Here is a 21,460-nt window from a genome sequence, read left to right as displayed (position 1 = left end):
GCAACATCCCAGAGGACCTCGGCAGCAGCCACTGTCAGCAGGGCACAGATTTCCTCCGCCCCGACACAGACGCAATAAATTCAAAGCTACAAATATAGCAAATTATAAAACAAGAATAAAATCAATGCTATTGCAATGTTTACACGCATGGATGACTGACAGAACACAGTTCTCATTAGCTGCCCATACTTTAGCATGTTTTATCCTATGTCAAAGTTTGCAATTGGGGAGCTGAGTTCTACCGCAGTCTATTTGACACATCATACTTCGGACACTTACAACCTTATTTTAAGGCTTTACAAAAGCAACTTCTTGAGCACCACAAAGTGCAACTAAATGATCTTGCTTAAAATGCTGATGATCCATGTTAATTATAGCAATAGCATTGAGATGGCAGTTGTACTGGCAGGGGCTGGTGGGAGTTATCATCTGGAGGGCTTTGGGTTGGCAAAGGCTGCCTTTGATGGCTTTGCTTGTGGCTAAAATAGCCTTCATGTTAAAGGAGAAAAATGTTGTGGAGAATGCAGGAGCTTCTCTCCACCCTTCACCCTCTTTTTGACTGGGTGCTGTGCCTTCCTGTCCTGCTGCCCAGAGTCATGCCAACAGCTACATCTAAACGTTTGTTCCCTATAAAAAGTTGGAGCCAATCCAATGACTTGGAACACTGTTCTTTCTGAATGGGAATCTTCAATAAGAACAAAAACCAACACCACCACACAAGACAACCCACCACCCAAAAACTTCAAATTTCAGTTGTTTTCAAACCCAAATCAGCAGAGGTTCCAGCCAGCCAGCCACCAAAGCTTGTGCTGCTAGGAGAAAAGCAGGCGACACAGTAAATGCAAGCTCTTGAGGACCTCAAGCTGCCTCCATGAAGTTTAGTGTTTGGTTGAAAAAACTCATATTGGGAGTTCACAAACAGAAACGTGGTTTATTTACCTTGCAGAACTCTCATGCAAACCTGCTTAATGTGTGCATCGGTTGGCTCTCTGCCCTGAAACAAATAAGCATTCTGTAAACAGTGGGCAGAATTGCGTCCAGCAAAAAATTTAGATGGTCCCAGCAGATTGCAGGGATCTGCAATACATTGCCACCTGCAATTTTGATTGCAAGCCCATTCATAATTCTTGCAGTGACAGAAATAGCCATGCAAAAGAATATCTTACTTACAGCTGGACCCTGGCTGCCAGGCAGGCCTGTTGCACCTTGTTGGCCTTGCAAACCGCGAGGTCCAGGGGGCCCACGTAATCCTTCTATCCCGGGCAAACCACGACTTCCTTCAGGCCCACGTGACCCAGGTTCACCAGGATTCCCAACCTAAAGATGGCAGGAAGTGAACAGATTTCTTTCTTTCTTTTTTTGCAGAGCAAGCTACTCTTCCACATTGTTCCAGGTATCTCAATACAGCAGTAAACTGCTGCATGTACTTCCTCAGGCCCCCACAACATTCATAGTGGAAAACTAGGAGGTGACGTTTGCAGATTTGTACTTTGCTGAATGATGGCACAGTGCTTGGGAAGGCTGCTCAGTAAAATGAAGATGGTTATATATCTTTTTCTTTTCTTTTTTTTTAACATGGCTGCCATGGCACCCTAGCATTCTGAACAAGGTCCCCTGCTAGATCTCACAATTTCAGCTGAAGAGGAAAGACTTAACAAGCCTCATGTGGGACCATAGATTTGAGTTTGCCTTTATTTTTGGCGGCAGAGCCTGATCTCTTTTAGAGGAGGACCATTTTTATGCACTGCAGTAAATAAACACATAGGGAAGAGTCTGCTGCATAGCAAGTGGCATTTGCTTTCCCTTTTCCCCACAGGCACCTCCACTGTGATACATTACTTAAGCAATATGAATCCCTGAAGCAATTCTAAACTTTTGCCTTTGCACAAATCCTATGAATATATTAAATATTTAAAAAACAGCTTAACTACCAAGGAGGCCATAAACTACAAGTGCTTTTAAGATCTCCTCCCCCCCCCCATTTTTGTATTCTATAAATATAACTGCAGAGGAAATAAATATTAGATAAGCTAGAAATTGGTAACACAAGTGTTTGCAAACGGCTGCCTCTAAACCACTGCAGGGGAAAACTAATCGCAACTACTTCTCTTCTCAGACAAACAGAAAACTATGGCGCCAATGTTACTAGTTGCAGAACTTTTCATCCCTGGGATGATAACAAAAATGGTAAGGATCTTGCAATGATCTATTGGGTGGATATGGAAACTGAAGAAGTTGGGGGTGAACTTTAATTTGCAAGATTTCAGTGCACCCTATATGTTCTCCAATCAATGCATTCCAAACTTTACATACGACCCCCATTAGCATAGTGTGGGCTGGCAGACTCCTTTTTATAGTATTCTGTATTACTTCATTGAGGAATCACTGAGACAGTGGGATAATCACGCAATCATTTTGAAATAAAACCTATTTAAAAGTAAGCACATTTATGTTCATGTCCGAGGTCCACACAGCCCAGCAATAGCCAAAGCTGCATCTTTTCAGATAGCAACAGAGCTTCTGGGCAAGCTGCCCTGTGACCATAGGTGCATCATTAACTGACATCACCCAGGTACTTCACTCCTTCCTTTGGGTAGGTAAGCAAGTCTGGATGTCTTCAGTTCAGTACTGTTTACGATTTAAGTCTGAACCAGAAAATGGCTTCCGAGCAAGGCAGGTTATTGGGATATTGTTAAGATATCCCTGGCTTGTCTGGAAGACATTAAATAGGATTTCTCAGTTCAGATGTAACATTATGGTTAACTGAAGACCTCCTTGTTTTGCAGCTTATGTGGAAGGAGAAGCCAAGTGGCTGCATTAAGTTGATGGGGTTCACCTTCGTGGCATGGCTTAGGAAACCAAGATAGGATTGTTTGAACATGGCCTCTGCCAATCTCTGTCTCAGCATGGACAAAAGCTATGGAATTACGGTACTTCTGGTAAAAGGAGTGGGGATTTAGATACTAAGCAGCCGAATTCGACTGAATGTCTTTTTTTCTGTGTGAGATGCATAGAAGATATTCAACTCTGGATTATGACCTGTCTAAAAATTTAAGTTCACAAGGATCGCTCTACTCAACCACTGGGAAGTTCCACTCCTCCATCTCCACACACTGAGAGGTGAAATTTGTCACTCTAAGAAACCCTCTAGTAATCCACAGCATTAGAATAAAAACGATGAGTGATGGATCACATTTGCCTTAACTTCCTTGCTTGGGGAACTAAATATTGAAGCTCCATTTGCGAAGCTAAATAACCACCCCCTTGTTTGAAATATTCTGCTGATTTATTAAGGTTTTGATTTTCTGTAACAATGCAGTTCATCATACTTACAGATCCTTTAGGGCCTGGCAAACCCATGTCGCCCTAACAAAACAAGATGAATTGTGTCAGGATGGCATACGCGCAAGCAGTTTTAAATAAAATGAATATTGTACTATTTTCCTAAATATTTTAAGAAATGATATCACTCTAAAAGGGAATGGAAACCTCATGGTGTACTTAAAACGTAGACTTACAAAAGCAGTGTAAAAGGGTGAGAAGGGTTTTTTGTTGTTGTTTTTTAAAGGCTTCTTTTAAAAAATGAGGGGTTTTGTTCATGAAAGTGGTACTATCTGTAGTTGAACATTTTGATGCCTCATTCAAGATTCAGTATGTTCTGGAGTGGAGATGGTGAACCTGTTACCCTCCAAATGTTGTTGGATCACAACTCCCATCATCCCTGACTAAAGGCCATCCTGGCTGGGTCTGCTAGGAACTGGAGTCCAGCAATATCTGCAGGGCCAAACATTGTGTTACTCTAAAACTGCCTCTGAACTGTAACTACATCGCTAATGGCTGTGCCCTGCCTCTGATATGGCACAACAATGTCAAGTTGCATGGGGGTAGGAAGAGCTGAGAACACAAGTAGGTAATGTTCTCAGAGGCTTATCTGCCTAACTAGACTGATCCAAAGTAGTCAGATGTGGCGGCATTTGCTCTGTGAATGTCCAATGTTGAGCAATAGGCAAAGCAATCAGATCACATTTTGTATTCCTCTAATGTGCAGTCCTATGAGTTTCTACTCAGGAATAAGCCCTGCTGAGTTCAGCGGAACTTAATTTCCTAGAGAGTGTATATAGAAATGCAATAATATTACCCAAATGTCTACAGAGCTATCTTTTTTGGTTCACATGGAATGTGCAGCTCTTTCAACAGCAAGCTGCATGAACCATTTGTCTGTGTTATATATGAAACAACACCTGCCAGTTTTAAAGTTGAGTGTGTAGAATGAATGAGGTAAAAAGATCTTACAAGATCGCCTCTTTGTCCAGGCTCCCCTTCTCCACCAGCAGCTCCCTATATTATAACAAGAAGCATATTATTTATAAATAAGGATAAGGCATTTCCCATAATTTCAACCTTGCTGGAAGCATACGAGACAATGTGAATATGTGTACTCACTTGATCTCCTTTGGGTCCTGGCTCACCAACCAAACCCTATGTGCAAAACAAAAATAACATGATTTTAAAAACAAACTAACTTAAAATTAGCTACTGTAGACACAGTTCAAAAATGCCCTAAATAGTGAGGCATTGGTTTGCATTTAACAGACAAGCTGTCCATGATTTGATAATTTTATTTTATATATATATATATATGTACTCATGTGAATAAGTAAGTTTAAAATTCCCTTGCCTAGATCCAGGGATTCATACGTCTATGTTCTGCTGCACATGAAGAGCTCCCTTTGGAAGGAAATTCCCCATTTGATTAAATGGATGAGGCAATATGGGTCTCTTTATGTATCTGGAGCTATCCTCTCTACTGAAGTGAAATGGGAAGCCTTTATGATAGGGGCAGAAAGGTAAGATGCATTTTGGAACTCCTTCATCTTGTTGAACTTCCAAAGCTTAGGGGAGGGACTATTCAGCAGCCATTTTAAGTGTTTTTCCCCCTGATCTTATGGTTAACTTTAACTGGTGTTATGATGTACGATATATCCTTATTGTACACCACTCAGAAACTACAGTATTAAATGGTATCTAAATTATCAAATTAAGTACAGTGGAAGCTCGGTTTTCAAGCGTCTTGGAAGCCGAATGTTTTGGAACCCAAATGCCAAAAATCCGGAAGTGAATGGTTCCGTTTTCGAAAGCACCTCAAAATTCAAACAGCTTTTGAGGCACATTTCTCCATTTTCTCAATGGAATTTGCCAACCGCCTATTGCACTTTGGTTGTCAAACGTTTCGGAAATCAAACGGTCTTCCGGGACGGATTATGTTCAACAACTGAAGTACCACTGTAAATAATGGCAACATCATAATCTATTTGATTCATGTGTTCTTTGAGCTAGCTAGAAAATGACTGCACTGCAAGTGGTTTACTCCATATATGTATAACAGTTTATTCCATGAATATTTTCCAAAATATTCTTTAAAAAACCATTTTTTTAACATGAAGGAAAGAAAACCAAAACAGCAATAAAAATTAACAGAAATGGAGCAATGTCTGAGGCTTGAGGAAATCCAGTGTTTCAGTCAGGGCTGGTAGTGAGGCAGACTTTAAATAACACTATTCCTGCTTTCCTTTTTTTCTGGTAACACTAATCAATAACTAGACAATTTCAACTCTTCCTCCTTGCTGTCAGCATGACAAACAGAGTTCAATTTAAGTGTGGGCCTAAGTGGCGTTATGGGGACAGCCAAGGTGGGTGATTAATGCTCTCAGAAATCTCTTGTGGCCATTCCTTCTTCTCCCCTAGTTGACAAGAGAACCACATGGCTTGTGCCTGGGAATTCAGGGCTCAGGAAAATTGTGCTAAATGGGGTCTGGGCAACAGGTTCACACCCTTGGCTGACCATCTACTTGTTATATCGTGGTTCATGTACTTGATGGAAATTGCTTTAGAAAACATGGCACCAAACAAGGCTAATGCCAAACTGTGTTTGACCTGAAATAATAATAAAAAGAGTCATTTCCTCTTTTTCCCCTGCAAGGGGTGGTTTCCCCAATTTTAGGAAGTTGGAAACCCCTAACTCCAAGGCATTTGGGGGCATTTAGACCTTTGAAAAATGTAACTGAGAGGTATCTATGCATCACTGTCGGGGCAGTTAATTATTCCACATTGAATGATATGATCTTGTGTACTGATGAGTTTTCCTGCCCTTTCAATGCAAATTTTAACTCTCACTCTGAATTCCATCCTTTACATTTTTCATTTGCACATCAAGGCTGCCTCTCCTTCCCTCCCTCTTCCTCTCATATTCAGAATTCCTTGCCAGGAGACATGTTCATTGACTTTTTTCCTTAACAAACCACTTCTCAAGCTACCTCTAATGAAACTTGGTATTGTTGATTGCCACCTTTCTTCTTCTAGGGCCCCAGTACATTAAATAGCTGCACAGCGGACATTAAATTCAGCTGGTGAAGAGTTCCACTGCTCCATCTTTACTGTGGGACAAGCTTCTCTTGCTGAATTTCTGCAAAGCCTTTCTACCTGCACAAGACCTATTTCCGCAAGACAGATCAGGAAAGTCTCCCATTTTTGTTCTTGATTTCTTATTTTTTTTAGAAAATCAGCTTTCATTTTAAAAACACCTAGGGACTTCCATTAAACCCAACAATAGATAGAATATTAAATTAGAATTTTAATTGAGACTGCTCTTCTAAGCAGACTTTCATCCAAGATTGTAAATATGATGGAAACAGCATAACTTAATTCCGAATAAATGTTTTGCAAATCAGAGTGCTCCTTTGAAACACAGAGATGTTTCTTTATGGGAAGGCTTAATATATGAGACAGAGTTTGCCCCCTCACAATCTGGTACTACTGCTGCCGAGTGTGTGTTTGAATGCACCAAAGATTTTGGAGATATTTATATTGAACACACACACAATACTCTTTCATCTACACTTCTTATTTCTCTTGGCTTTCATACATTGCATCATGCCTGCTGAGCAGCATGGAGGCACAAAGATGAGAGGAAAAGAAGAACAGAAGCAAACTAGATACAAATATTCAGCACTCCCTCCTACAGAATGTATACAAGGTACATTTGTATTATTGCAATTTAAGAATAAAGTAATAGTGGCAGTGCTTTTATACAACACCACTGTGCAGAACCAAAAGAATAAGTATGTGGCAAGCATGTGGACATGGGTAGACCATTGCAACAGCAGGCTACCCTCAGACTTCCAAGTCAGAATACCTGGCCAGGCACTGTTCCCATGGGATTACTCTGCATGTCGGAACATCACAACATCCTGCAGTGCTAGGAGGGAAACAGTGTGTTGTGCCTGTTTTTGCCAATTTCAGGATGCAGCACAAATACACCCCCCAGATATGGTTACCATTCAGTGGTGTAGCATGGGTTGCCAGTATCCGGGGCCACACAGAGGAGAGGGGAGGGAGGGAATAGACAGAGTACACATGCACATTCAACTGCCTAACAGTGTCTGAGTCACCCAGGAGATTGCGGAAATAGGAGTCATTCCGTTGTTTGGAGAGGTCACGTCCTGGTTTGCACGTAGAAACCATTTTCAATGGAGCCCAGAAACAGAAGCATGCAACTGTATTGAGGCAGCACAAGACACAGAAATTTTGCACCCCTAACAATTCTGCGCCTGAGGAAACCGCCCCTGTGTCGCCACCCCACTATGCCACTGCTACCACCTACCCTCTGTGTAACTAATATTCTATCAGTTATACCCAGTATATTTCCTATGGCATGTAGTTACACCTACCCCACACATTTACAGCAGTGCCAATCACCTGACCTCCCTCACTCTGAATCGTTGCTGTATACCAGAACAGAGGTGGCAGCAGCAAGCTCAGTGCAGTGCAAATACACCGGCGGAGCCAATCTGGCTCTCCTGTCACTGGGTTTGAATTGTGCCAACTTACCACCACCATGCCCCCTCATAGAAAATATCATTCTACAACAAAAGCAAAAATAAAAAATGGAACGTTGCCCTGGCTTAGTATAAAACCGCTTCTTGTATTCCTTCAAGTTTCACTTCTGTCTGCCCTAATGGTTTGGAGCCATTTTCATGAATAACTGAATATATTACCATGACAGATGAAGCCATCTGAGTTGATGACAAGGTATAATCCTCACGTCAAACCTCTGCATTTTTGGCCATCTTCATGTGAGAACGTGAGTACCTGTGCCTACTTGTGTGTTTAAAGGATGAGTGTTTGTATCCCCTTCCTAGGTGGTTCTGGCGGACCACACAACAAGCACCCACTCTGGAATTCCTCTTGGATCCAAGTGGGAAGGAGATTCAAAAATCCCCACAGCAGCATGCATGGATCCTTGGGTCACATGGAGAGGGCAGCAACTGTACAACCGAGGGAAAGTTGAGAAGGCATGTTTGAAGCAGACCTTAGTGGGAAAAGGACACTATATTCACCTGTCATGGAGACAGAGACACCTGCAGGGTGCCCCAAAGGTATCTATTAGAACTTCACCCTCCCCACTAAGCCACCTCAGGGCATGCATGCCACTACCATGGTGAATGACCTTGGGCATGCTGCAGAAATACACTCAACCATTCACAATGTATGGAGGACCTAAAGTGCCACATTCTTCTTCCACCCGCTAGTGCACAGACAACCACTACCAATGGTGCATGGGGGGTTGGTGGCCTTGGAACAGTATTTACTCCAATGGCCTGAGGTGTGGTGTTCTCTGTGAGTGAAAGGGATTGTGCCCTTCATTTTGTCCAGGAACATATTTTAATTCAGTGCAATAAGCACTGCAGCTAAGGGACACTCAGAAAAACTCTAAGGCTGATGTTGAGTTCTAGAATGCAGCACAAATGGTTTTTGTTAATGGTAGCTATTAGTATTTTGGACCATCAAATAATCCACCAGTAGACACTTCAACGGCTGGAGCAGAAATTATATATATATATATTCCATTTTAAATATAGAGAAGATCACATGAGTATGGGGAAGGTACAGCTACAGTGAAGAGCTCTAGGCATCAGTAGCAAGTGGTAAAGACTACCTATAATTAGACTTCCCTTGAGAATAAACCCTTTCCGAGTTAATTCCTCGGAACTGATGGCTCTGGAATTCTATAGCACTCTGCCAACTAAGCTAATGCCATAATGATGAATGCTCATTGACAGAACATCAAATATCCCCTAGCACAGACAGGGCAAAGAATTTCAAGAAAGCAACAGCTGAAGTTAAGAAGCCTTTTCCCACAGAGAGAGAATGATCTTCTTGACAATCAAGTCAGAGCTAAGATTTTTCCTTAATTTGCTAACTAAGCAACCAGCGACTTTGAATGTGAAAGCTAAAATTACCCAGAGGTGCAAAAGGAAAAGACTGGAGGCTTGAGTGGGAAAGGACAGGGGAAAGAACTCTAATGAGCAGAAAACAAAAACCTCAGAAATAATCTGAAAAACCCTTAGCAACAATCAAAGGGGTACAGAGGCACCGAGTTCCATCCAAAATTGCAGGGGCCATCTTCTGCATTGAGTGCTGCACTTCAGGAGGAGGCCTAGTGAGGCCTGCTGCCGCCCGAGAGGACCAGCGAGGACCACTGCCACCCAAGCGAGGCCCAGCAAGACCTGCTACTAGCCAAGCAAGGACCACTGCTGCAAGGTTGGGGAGGGGGCTCAGTCCTGTCCCAGCAGACTTGGGGGGCGGGGCAGACTGAAGACACCTCAGCCGTATAGAATTGGCACCTATGAAGCAGTAGCAGCGTAGGATGGAACTGGGGTTCTAATAAGGTGAACAGTTTCCCTTCTTAGGCTCAATTTTATGTCGGTCATAGCGTGACTGGAAGTGGGGGCCTTAATTAAAGTAAGGATTTCAATTAAGATAGTTTCAGTAATATCATGAGGAATATCAGCAAAGGTGAGGTTAAGGGTAAAAACAACAACCAAGGTGTGTGTGCTGGTGGTGTTGTTGAGGAACTTGTTGGCTACACACCACAACAGTTTTCACAGACCTGAAGGCAGAAACCTATACATAACAATTCAAGGCAGGGATACCTTTGCCCTCTAGATTTTGGACTGCAACCTGTCATCCCTGACCGTGAGCCATGTTGGATGGGCTTGAGTTAACAGTCCAACAACGTCGAGAAGGCTCCCAGATTCCCCACCCCTGCAATACTGGTAGTTCTTAACTCCTCCCCCCCCCCCTTTAAGTGGCTTCAGGAAATAATTAGACCAAGAGTAGCTGCAGCAATTCCTTATGGCAAATCGTATACTTACCCTGTCACCTTTAGCACCAGGCAATCCTGGAGGCCCAGGTAAACCTGGGAGGCCTATGTCACCTTCGCCACCCTGTGGAAACAAATATGGCAGATTCTTAGGGTAATTTTTAGACTAAACAAAAGAACCATTGATAAAGAGACCCAGCCTCTGAGAAGCACATTACACTTTCCCTATGGAGAGTAATAAGAACAGCCGGCTGTGTGCTTTCTTTCTGAACCATAGACTCTGCTAAATTGTTGCTGACAGTTTGCTATAATCTACTGCAGCCAGAAAACAGCAGTTCCTAGACTTTTAATACATCTGCTAAAATATTTGTGCCTTTATGGAGGAGGATGCTGTAATTCCTCAACCCTATGGTGTGAGCATTCCTCTCTAACAGGGAGCTCTTTCAGTTCCCAAATAGCCAGGCTGCCCTTCGAGCAGAAACCATGCAAATGAAGATTGAGTCATTTCAAAGAAGGCATTCACGCTCAGTAGTCATTAATGCCAGATAGCTGCTAGCAGGAAAGGAAAAAGAAAAAACTGGCCTTTCATTATTCCTGCTCCTTTTTAAATTAATAACACAAGCGACAGCTAACTTCACCATCTTAAGGCAATACACAAAGAGAGATATCCACTTTTCTTCCTCACAGAACTGCATTAAAAATGATGTGTTCCCAGTAGAATTTTACAGAATTCAAATAAGAAAATGTGGGTCTTAGTAGAGTCACAAGCTGGGAAGGCAACAATAATCGTATTCATGTTTCATCTTCAGCTTCTTGCATAAACTGCTAGGTTGCTATGGATCCTAAGGGGAAACCATAAGCTCTTGGAAAAATAAAAATGAATTTGATGGGAGTAGACACTGGCTGCTTACCATTTTACCTGGCGGACCTGGAGGGCCAGCAGGACCCAGCTCACCTCTGCTACCCTTTGAGAAAACAAGGAGGCATTGTTAAAGCATTTTCTGGCAGCAAAATGAAGAATCGTTTCATTAATGCTTAATAATTTTTTTTTAATAGTCAGCTAAAAAGCAAAATACCGACTTAGAAGAAGGTAGCTCCTAATACTACCATTTCATTCTGCATCATATACACACATGTATCTCCTCTGGAAGGACAAGCACACGCTCATATGCTCAAGTGTGATTCTTTGGGTATGAGCAGCCTAATATCTCTTCATAGAGGATGCTTGGTTCCCATGGTTAAATACCAATTGCTGGAAACTGTGGGTAGTAAGCGTTCTTTTCTGGCCATGTTCTGCTTGCAAGTTTCCTTGAGGCATCGCCTTGGCCACTGTGAGAACAGGATGCTGGACGAGATGGTCCACTGACTTGATCCAGCAGGCTCTTATTACTTTCTTATTGTATCACTTTTAAAGATAAGTTTATCAACCAGTTAGATGAGTGTGTGCATAATCTGACAACAGCGATACATCATCGGAACTGACTTAACATGAACCACTGTGGGTAGGTGTAATTCTAGCTTTCATGTTAATATTCTGGTAAGGAAACTGTAACACAACAGGTTATGGAGCAATGAAAAGATGAAGCTACATATGAAATACATGTTATGCCGCATCTCGAAATTGCATTAAATGGCTTTTCAAGCAAAACAAAGCCAGGAAACTTACTGGAAAATAATTAAGTATCATGGAGGGATCAAAAGAACTCAGAACTGGGTAGGTTTCCAGTCACTGCTTCTATAAAATTCCTATGTCATTAACATGAGAAGCTTTTAGAAAGGCTTGGAAAAAACCTTCAGGTGACCCAGAAAATTAATTAATCTTCTCCACAAATTTAGTTCCATTTAGTTACTTTTGTAACATGATTATTGAACATGCCTCTAGATGCAGATTCACGTGAACATAATTAAAATTAGAACAAGTTGAAAACCACTTCTTCTGTTTATCACCATAAGATATGCAATTGAAAAAACTAATATTTTTGGTAGGGAAAATTAGGTTGCTCAGGCTAGCAGTTCCAGTTTAATGTGCTTTAAAAAAAAAAATCTATTATATGCTCACATCTTTTTGAGTTTCAATTAGGAAAATCTCATTTTGTAATGCTGCACATCGTGTGAACTTGTTTCAGGTTGACAATTCACATGAATGTGAACCCATGGTGTGAGGGTCTAAGTACAGTTGGCTACTAGAAACCTTGGGCTTCTATGCTCTCTCCTTCAATTTAATATAAACCAGAGACAGGTGAGATCACCGTGCTCAAGATGAGGAGAGATCATATGTGTTCCATGTTCATTCGCATAGCACCAAACCATGTTGTGGCATCAAATCTGAACACCTGTTCTTCAGGTGTCAAAAGTCTACACCTAGCTGCCCTACTGAAGAGGGCACAGCCCTTTTTCTTGCACAGCCAATAAGGAGGTAATGCACATCTAGATATGCATCTGCATCACAATGCTTGTCTTGGGATCTTTAGGGAAAGGTTTGAAAACAAAACTGCTGTTTTCGTAACGGCATTGTACACATCTATGGTGCAACCCTAATTCTGGTCACCTCACTTCAGGAATGGTTACAACATCTGGAGCTTTTCAGTTTAGAGGGAAGGTGCTCTTGAGAACATCCCAGGAAGGATGAACATGCAGGATAGCAAGCATGCATGTAGGCTTTCCAGTTATTGTTTACGGATGGGGAAACGAATCCTGAGGATAACTTTTAGGCCACTGGACTCTTCACTGCAAAGTAGCGACTTCTTGCCACATTTGTCCCTGGCATATTGCGGGCTATATATGTTTATCTCCCTCTCCTCAGCCCCCATTTTCTGAGCACAATTTGATGTGCCTTTTGTTTTTTAAATATTTTTTTAAAATTCAAGCAAGAGCACTCAATCCATCAGTGTGGTCCCTTCCAACTTTGAGAAGGTGCTCAGAGAGGTGCTCTTGGTAGCTGTCCCACTATGATGATGCCCCGTTCCTGTGAAGCCTCATCAAAGTCCAAACTGAAGTACTGTATTGTCCCAAAGCCCCTTCATCGCCTTGTCATGGCGAAGGGGCTTGAATAACTCCAAGAAGCTATGAGCTATGCCATGCAGGGCCAACCCAAGTTGGACAGGTCATAACCGAGAGTTTAGACTAAATGTGATCCACCTGGAGAAGGAACTGGCAAACCACTCCAGTATTTTGCCAAGAAAACACCATGGACATAAAAAAGGAGAAGCTTTTTCATGCTCTGTTTCATGGGGTCACGGAGAGTTGAACACGACTAAGACGACTAAACAACAACATTGTGCATAAGAACTGTAAAATATCTCCATTTTAACAGCATAGCCATCTTGCTTTTGGGGGGAGGGTGCACATCTGATCCATATATAGCATCTCTGCTAAATAACAGAGTGGAAACAATGGAGGAAAAGAACTGGAAAAGACTGGCAGAGTGAGGCCAAGAATGGGCCATTGTGCCCAACTGAGCACAAATAATCTGCTTATACCACTACTGCTGCTGATTCTTTTTTTTAAAAAAAGCATTATCACTGATTATGTCTGACACTTTGAAGTTTAAAATTTGATACTCTGGAGCAATTTAGCATAAAAGGAAAGCTTTCAAAGATTTCAACCAGAAATGAAGTGCGATAATCATATAGACCAATTTCCATAATGTGTGTGCGAAGCAAAGCTTCAAGTCAACTGGTAAAAAGAACAATGAAATACATGTTTTATTAATATGTTTTGATCTATAACATTAAGATATAGGAAGTTTGGCTGTAAGATTGCAGTTCAGTGGTGTCCCGCAAGACGAACGCCTCGCAAGACGGAAAACCCACTAGACGAAAGGGTTTTCCGTTTTGGAGGCGCTTCGCAAAACGAATTTCCCTATGGGCTTGCTTCGCAAGACGAAAATGTCTTGCGAGTTCCTGCGGGTTTTTCCCCTCCCCCCCTTTTCCTAAGCCGCTTAACAGCTGATCGCTAAAAGCCACTAAACCACTAATAGCACTAATCCGCTAAGCTGTCAATGGGCTTGCTTCGCAAGACGAAAAAACTGCTATACGAAGAGCCTCACGGAACGGATTAATTTCGTCTTGCGAGGCACCACTGTACCCTGACTTGTGCCATTACAGTGATTCAAAGGCTTGATCTTATCCGTGTTCTTTTCCCCTTGTGCAGCAGATCATAACAATTGGGATGATGGTTCTAATGCTCCGAAGGAAGCTATATCAAATTAAGTGGAAGTATAGCGGTTCAAGCAGTTGGCCAATCATGTTACCATGAACCAGGTACCAATCAAGTACTTGGTAAAAGTTGATAGTTCTGTTGATCAGGTTGTAGAGGAGATGCATGCAGACAAGGAGTCAAACTACACTTTTTATAGGAATTTTGGGTTCAGAGGTACCAAGAGAACAAAGGAAATTATTTTTGTAAGATACAACAGCAGCTAGAATGATACAGTGGTACCTTGGGCTACAAACACCTCGGGTTACAAACACTTCGGGTTACAGACTCCGCTAACCCGGAAGTAGTACCTCGGGTTAAGAACTTTACCTCAGGATGAGAACAGAAATCGCACGGCGGCGGTGCAGCGGCAGCAGGAGGCCCCATTAGCTAAAGTGGCACCTCAGGTTAAGAGCGATTTCAGGTTAAGAACGGACCTCCGGAACGAATTAAGTTCGTAACCAGAGGTACCACTGTATATGCCCAGGGATGGGATGGAAAGAAGCAGCAGTTCCAACTAAAGAAGATTGGCAACTAAAATTAATGAAAAACACAGAAATGGTGAAACTTACTGGAAGAATAAGAAATCAAGAAGGACGACTTTTTAATATAGAATGTGAACTTTTTACTAAACTTTGTAACTACACTGAGTTTGGGGATGCTGGGAAAAGAAACACCTACCCTCCCTGCATGCTACACTCTTGAGAACTACTGGGGGGGGGGTGTTGCAGCTTTAATTAATTTAAGAGAAATAGCAGCCTGTCATGCATTAAGCATGATGTGCAGTTTGACCCTAAGGCTGCAATCCTAGGCGCTCTTCTCTGGGAGTAAGAAGCTCCATTGACCATAATGGGACTTGCTTCTAAGTTAACCATACTGGGCTGCATGGCTGTAAACTAGTAGTTTAGTTACTTGTGAGTGGGCCCCATTGAAATGAAGTCTAGCTTCCAAGTAAGTACAGTGGTACCTCGGGTTAAGAACTTAATTCGTTCCAGAGGTCCGTTCTTAACCTGAAACTGTTCTTAACCTAAGGTACCACTTTAGCTAATGGGGCCTCCCACTGCCGCCGTGCTACCGAAGCAGGATTTCTGTTCTCATCCTGAAGCAAAGTCCTTAACCCGAGGTACTATTTCTGGGTTAGCGGAGTCTGTAACCTGAAGCATCTGTAACCTGAGGTACCACTGTATGGTTAAGAATGATTTGTAAATTTATAGATATAACGAATCAATCGGTGTAAACTAATGTGTAAAGCAGTGTTTCCCCCACGTTTCTCATTGAAAGCATGATTTATAGAATGTTTTGCCCATCTATCAGCTTATGCAAACCATTATTAGCTGGCAGAAATCTAGGAGATGTCATGCTGGTCACTAGAACTAGAACGTTCAGAGTCTAATCTGAACTGCTTCCAGAGCTTGCAGTGGGGATGGTTAATAATTAACACAGTATGGTAGCTCCGGTTTCTACGCACTGCTGATTTTATAAACCCTTGGTTGCATTTTACGGGATTAAAAACATAGTTTAGAAGATTATCTTGCATTATCCGGTTAAGGAACTACCCTGTTCTTTATTAACCAAGAGCTGTCCAAAAACATTCAGACTGGCATCAGTTTAGAGAAAGGAATTTGGGAAATAGCCAAGTATATCTAAACCAGGTTCTGCTCAAAGCCACCAACAGTTTGCAATTTTTGCAAATAAAGAGTTTTTCTGGAAAAATATATATCAAGTTATTGTGTCACTAGCCAGAGCTGAAAGATAAAGCAAAGGAATAATCCCTTGACTTTGGTAGTTATTACTCTATGCAACTCAGTTTTGCATGGAGCACAATGGCAAGCAGTATTCCCCAAATCCACTGCCATATTTTCAGTGTTTTGTGTTCAGGAATAGTGCACTGTGTCCTTAAGTATACTTCACTTTTTATCCCCCATCGCCTTTCTTCATTTGGGTAAGAAGAATCCCTGCTGCAAGCCTGTATTAACAGTCCTGGCAGGGAGGATTATATAACACCATTTAGTGAACCTGTGATGTTACTAGAATGTATTCCAGAAAGTGGTTTTCATTAGAACAACACTTGCATACTAGGTTTGAAAATGTGCCTGTGTATTGGTCTATGTGGATTCCAAAGAAATATATCTCACCCTTTGTGTTTAGTGTAGATCAAGTATCTTCAACCTTTTCAGGCCCAGAACCCACTTTTAACCCAAACATGCCTTTGAGGACCCATTTCTTAATCTTGTACCATACATTTGCATGGTAGAGGTGCTCCTGTTTCGACCTACCTTGGATCAAGCCATGGCCCACAAGTATGGACGTGATACTTATATACAGCCTTATATACAGGGGCTGATGATTCTCATGTGATATGCCAGATTAATAAATAACCAGGTGTAAAATGCACTTCCATGTTGACGAGAGATATTTCAGGTAATGTCTGAATGTAAGATTATGGATGGTAGTGATGTATGGACATTCATGAGTGTTTACAATAATGCATGATAGACATAACGTTCTTAAATCAGATAAATGAGCTAATAATACATATTTAATAGTCATATGGTATATAATATTATGTACAATAAACAGTTATGTATTATGTAAAATTATAGGTACTAGTATATTCAAGGATATTCATGGCGTAAATGATTAATGCATAATTAAACATATATTATGTCCAATATATAGGATAATGTATATATTATTATTTCATGGGGTAATAAAATATAAAAGGGGCGCCCTATTTCTCTGTCTAACACAGTAGGTGGCCGCACCAAACATTTTGAATGAAGTCTGGACACAGTGGTGTAGCTGAGAGGTTGACTCTTAGTTGACCCTTAGGTTGACCCAGGGACAGGTTCTTGAGAAGGTTCCAAGAAATGTCAGGCTTCCATTATGTCATAAACAATGGCTAAGACCTCATGCAGTGCAGCTGAAATTCATCCTCAGTTCACAACAGAAGAACCAAAAAGAACCCCACAACTTCTGGCATAGTGTGTAAGGGTCTTCAGTCCCTCTACGGACCATGAAAGCTCTGCATGACATGGATCTGTAGACTAATGTTCAGCTTATCATATATAATTCTACTTACATGTTTCATGGTTTTGGCTAGAGTGTTTAACTCACTACAGAATATCGGGCTGAGTTTATTTGTATTATGATTCGGCAAATGTGAACAACTAATTTGGGACTGGAAGAAATTGATGTGAAAGCTAAAAGAGTTTACGTCACAGGCAAATAACACAAGCGGCTTTTGTGCAGACCTTGTCTCCTGCATCACTGTCCTATAACTGAAATCCCAGAACCTAAAGATAGAGCAGAACAAGTACTTACCGATGGGCCTCTGGGTCCGATGGGCCCTTTTTCTCCCTGTGGCCCCTGTTCTCCCTGTTTAACACGATTACAAGAACAGAACGTGCTTTAAAACTGATTCTGCACAAAATGTGCAAGTTTTTTTAAAAATTAAATGAAACTGGAGAAAAAAATGGAGCTTACAGGTTTACCCGAATTCCCCATCAAGCCAGGTATCCCAGGAGGACCTGCATTACCCTGTTGGGAGACAAGGAGAATTAGCCACAAGAGTGGAATAATAATTAAAAAATACATCTGGAATCTTTCCCAGATTGCCTAGAATACTTTACCTGTGGTCCAGCAACACCTTTTGCTCCTGGAGACCCTGGTAAACCCTAAAACAAAACAAAGAAAACACATTGCCTTAAAATGTTTGTAATGTTCTATGTACTTACAAGGTCCAAATATTCCTTGCTCCCTCGGGCAATTATAGTCTGCACTGGAGGAGTGTCTCCCGTAGTGTTGGGAACTGTTTCTTTTTGCCAAGCTATGTCATCAAGTGAATTATATTGGACCTTTTACAAGCATGTCTCAACAGAGCCAAAATCCATTTTAAAAAACACCCCAAACTAGTGCCAACATAATTAACCTTCCCCCTCCAAAGGACATGGAATACTCTTTAAGCACATGCTTAAGTTGGTTCCTAAAAGCATGCTATGAAAACACATTGATTTTCATACCAGAGCCCAGTTTTCAGCAACAGCAACTATCTTATTTGATCTATTGGTTTCCTTATGGCTTCATCCCACCTTAGGAATATAGTGAGGCACAAGGAATTGGAATGAGAGAGAGCGAGAGATTGTGGTAAAGTGGTCTTCTGAATAAGGAAAATAACAAATTTTGATAGTAGTACATGCAACTAATCTATGCTATACATTACAAAAGATGTAGGAAAACTTCAGGAGCCAAACAGTCTTTGACATACACTTCAGCACAGGCATAATATGCTTGCAGGGATGATGTCGTCATGTTGCATAGGCAGCACTAGATTTAGTTGTATTTGGGTGGAGCAATGGGAGACAGCATGGCGGGGCTGCACCTTGGTGAAAAGGTGAGGAAGTGGGCATGCTCTATTCTCTTAAAGAGAGATATCAACATTTTTATCTAGCTTCCTAGCTTGGGTGCCCTCTAAAGCTTCCATGACAATCCTGGAACTTACCCTTTACGTATGCAATTAACACAAACAGGATCATCCCAGTAAAACTGAATCATGCTACCTACACCCTAATTTTTAAAGGCTCCGCTCCTCATAGTTTTCCCCAGACTCTCACTATTCCTGTCATTGCAGAAAATGAAGGCTTAATAAGCTTTGGTCTGGCTTGGAAATTTAACTATGTTTTACATTTAAAGTGCACAGAATACTTACTGGCAGTCCCTGAACTCCTATATCACCTGGAGGGCCTGGTTTTCCTGGTTCACCCTGGAAGGAAACGTTTGCATTAATCAAATGAAAACCGTTGTAGTACAAACTGCTTGTTTGCTATTCAGAAAAAAAGCCCAAACGAACAAGTTAGTATCTTTTTTAAAAAAAATACTGTGGCATCCTTTTCCAAACCGCTAACTTATGGGAATGTAATATCCCTGTTGTTCTGGTTGTTAACAACTTGATAGTACTTGGGAGTTAACCAAAAGATTCAACCAGCCAGTAAAAAGGTAAAGGAACCCCTGACCATTAGGTTCAGTCATGACCGACTCTGGGGTTGCAGCGCTCATCTCACTTTATTGGCTGAGGGAGCCGGCGTACAGCTTCCAAGGCATGTGGCCAGCATGACTAAGTCGCTTCTGGCGAACCAGAGCAGCACACGGAAATGCCCTTTACCTTCCCGCCGGAGTGGTACCTATTTATCTACTTGCACTTTGACGTGCTTTCGAACTGCTAGGTTGGCAGGAGCAGGGACTGAACAACAGGAGCTCACCCCGTCGCAGGAATTTGAACCGTCGACTTTCTGATCGGCAAGTCCTAGGCTCTGTGGTTTAACCCACAGCACCACCCGCGTCCCCAGCCAGCCAGTATGGGTGCACAAAAGAGGCAAATAAGGTTTGCTCTCTGCTTACACCCACAGATAATGCTAGGTGCAACTTGAGTGACTGTCGTATTCTTCATGAAGATGCAGTAGGAGCAGAAGCAGACTGGCTCACCATTGACAAAAGTGGCTCATTCATAACATTTAACTAGCACACTTCTGCTTTCTGCATGTCCTACCTCTTTAAGTGGAGATCTGACTGGTTTGGCGTCTTGCACAGCATCGACATCTGGGGCTCACTAAGGACATGGCTTCCCATGAGGCAGCCCTGTGTGCAAACCCCAAAGACTGGAGAGCTGCCATGTCCAATCAAGGGGAGAAAATTGGGCATTTCAATATGAAGGGAAATGAATGTTAGCAATCAATTACCTTAATTAAATGGGAAATAAGTGGGGGTGTTAATTGGTGGAGGCATATGTGTAAAGGATTCCTTTCATGCATGTGTGACACAAGTGGTAATTTGGCATTTGACTGCTCCGTTAGAACATAAGGAGGTAGCTGCTGGTTAGACCAAAGTGCCAGAACACAGGACACTCCCTTAAACTTGGTGGTCCTAGCTGAGCACAGTCTGCAGTACAGCTCTCATCTTCCCTGGCCAATGGCCATGTCTGCTAGTTCTGATGGAAGTTAACAGTTCACCAACAATGGTAGGGCCAAAGGTTGCCTACACCTCTCACAGAAGTTCCACTTAGCTATCATCATGGCGCCCACTGGCATGGGAGGAGGAGCTTCCATTGGCAGAGCTGGTATAGGGAAGGTGGGATGAGTTGTGGGTGGGGTCAAGAGACACCGTATTAGGAGCAACTTGATGGGGCAGACTCTTACTCTTTCGAGACACCAGTCACCGTTATTGCCTCTGGATATGCAGGACCCAGAGAGATAATATCACTAATCATAATTAATAGTTCTGTTCTCTATCAGTTCACCTAATCTGCACTGATTCTCTGTGATTTTCGCTCCTAATCCACACAATATGGAAGTGAGCAGTTCGTTTTGAAAAAATAAATTAAACAGCACGGTGAATTAAGTACCTTTGTTCCTGGCATGGCAGGGATCCCTTCACGGCCATCAACTCCCGGTAAGCCCTTGAGAAAGAAGTAACATCTTCTGTAATACGTTGCCATTATGTAAATCACACTTGTTTCATAATACATGATAGCAATGTAAATTACAAATGCTACGATTAATAATAATCACACTATACGTACACTTTCTCCTTTAGGCCCAGGAAGACCACTAATTCCTCTAACACCTTCAGGACCCTAAGAAAAAGGAAGAAAATTAAAGCATATTGAACATTATAGTCATATTAAGGGACACACACTTGAATAAAGCAAGGTGAATGCCTCCTCTCGAATAACTTAAGTCAAGTGTATTAGCATTAAACTACCTTATTCCCATTTTATTTCGATGTTCGTGCACACAATGGGGCAATTCACATGTAATGCTATGTGGTCAAGGACACCCCTTCCTCTCTCTACTTGGAAGAGGAATACATTTGTGCTTGGAGATAGCTCAGTCAGTAGAGCACAAGAGTCTTTATCCCAGAGACATGGGTTCAAGCCCAACATTGGGCAAATGATTCCAGCATTGCAGGGAATTGAAACAGATGACCCTTCTGGTCCCTTCCAACTCTACAATTTTATTATTCCCTTTCCATGATTCCAAGCTTGTTGCTACATATAAAACAGAAACTGTGGTTGAAAATAAATTCTACTTTATTAAAACAAACTAA

The 21,460-nt window shown here is 41.9% G+C and overlaps 1 protein-coding gene across 5 annotated transcripts in view; it reads right to left on the bottom strand.

Annotated features, from left to right (window-relative positions):
• COL9A1 (collagen type IX alpha 1 chain) overlaps nucleotides 1–21,460 on the bottom strand; it is a 62,043-nt gene that overhangs the window by 7,325 nt on the left and 33,258 nt on the right. For all 5 annotated transcript variants that reach the window (XM_081906115.1, XM_081906117.1, XM_081906118.1 and 2 more), the window contains 13 exons: nucleotides 20,934–20,987; nucleotides 20,757–20,810; nucleotides 19,068–19,121; nucleotides 17,992–18,036; nucleotides 17,846–17,899; nucleotides 17,684–17,737; nucleotides 11,074–11,127; nucleotides 10,215–10,286; nucleotides 4,444–4,479; nucleotides 4,294–4,338; nucleotides 3,334–3,366; nucleotides 1,171–1,317; nucleotides 940–994 (listed from right to left, as the gene is read on the bottom strand). In XM_081906115.1, the coding sequence (XP_081762241.1) occupies nucleotides 940–994; nucleotides 1,171–1,317; nucleotides 3,334–3,366; nucleotides 4,294–4,338; nucleotides 4,444–4,479; nucleotides 10,215–10,286; nucleotides 11,074–11,127; nucleotides 17,684–17,737; nucleotides 17,846–17,899; nucleotides 17,992–18,036; nucleotides 19,068–19,121; nucleotides 20,757–20,810; nucleotides 20,934–20,987 (757 nt within the window). The remainder of the gene's footprint in view (nucleotides 1–939; nucleotides 995–1,170; nucleotides 1,318–3,333; nucleotides 3,367–4,293; nucleotides 4,339–4,443; nucleotides 4,480–10,214; nucleotides 10,287–11,073; nucleotides 11,128–17,683; nucleotides 17,738–17,845; nucleotides 17,900–17,991; nucleotides 18,037–19,067; nucleotides 19,122–20,756; nucleotides 20,811–20,933; nucleotides 20,988–21,460) is intronic.

This window comes from Podarcis melisellensis, assembly GCF_964234715.1.
Source record: "Podarcis melisellensis genome assembly, chromosome: 3".
NCBI lineage: Eukaryota > Metazoa > Chordata > Lepidosauria > Squamata > Lacertidae > Podarcis > Podarcis melisellensis.
The sequence above is the reverse complement of the archived record's forward strand: the minus strand, read 5'-3'. Positions and strand labels throughout refer to the sequence as shown.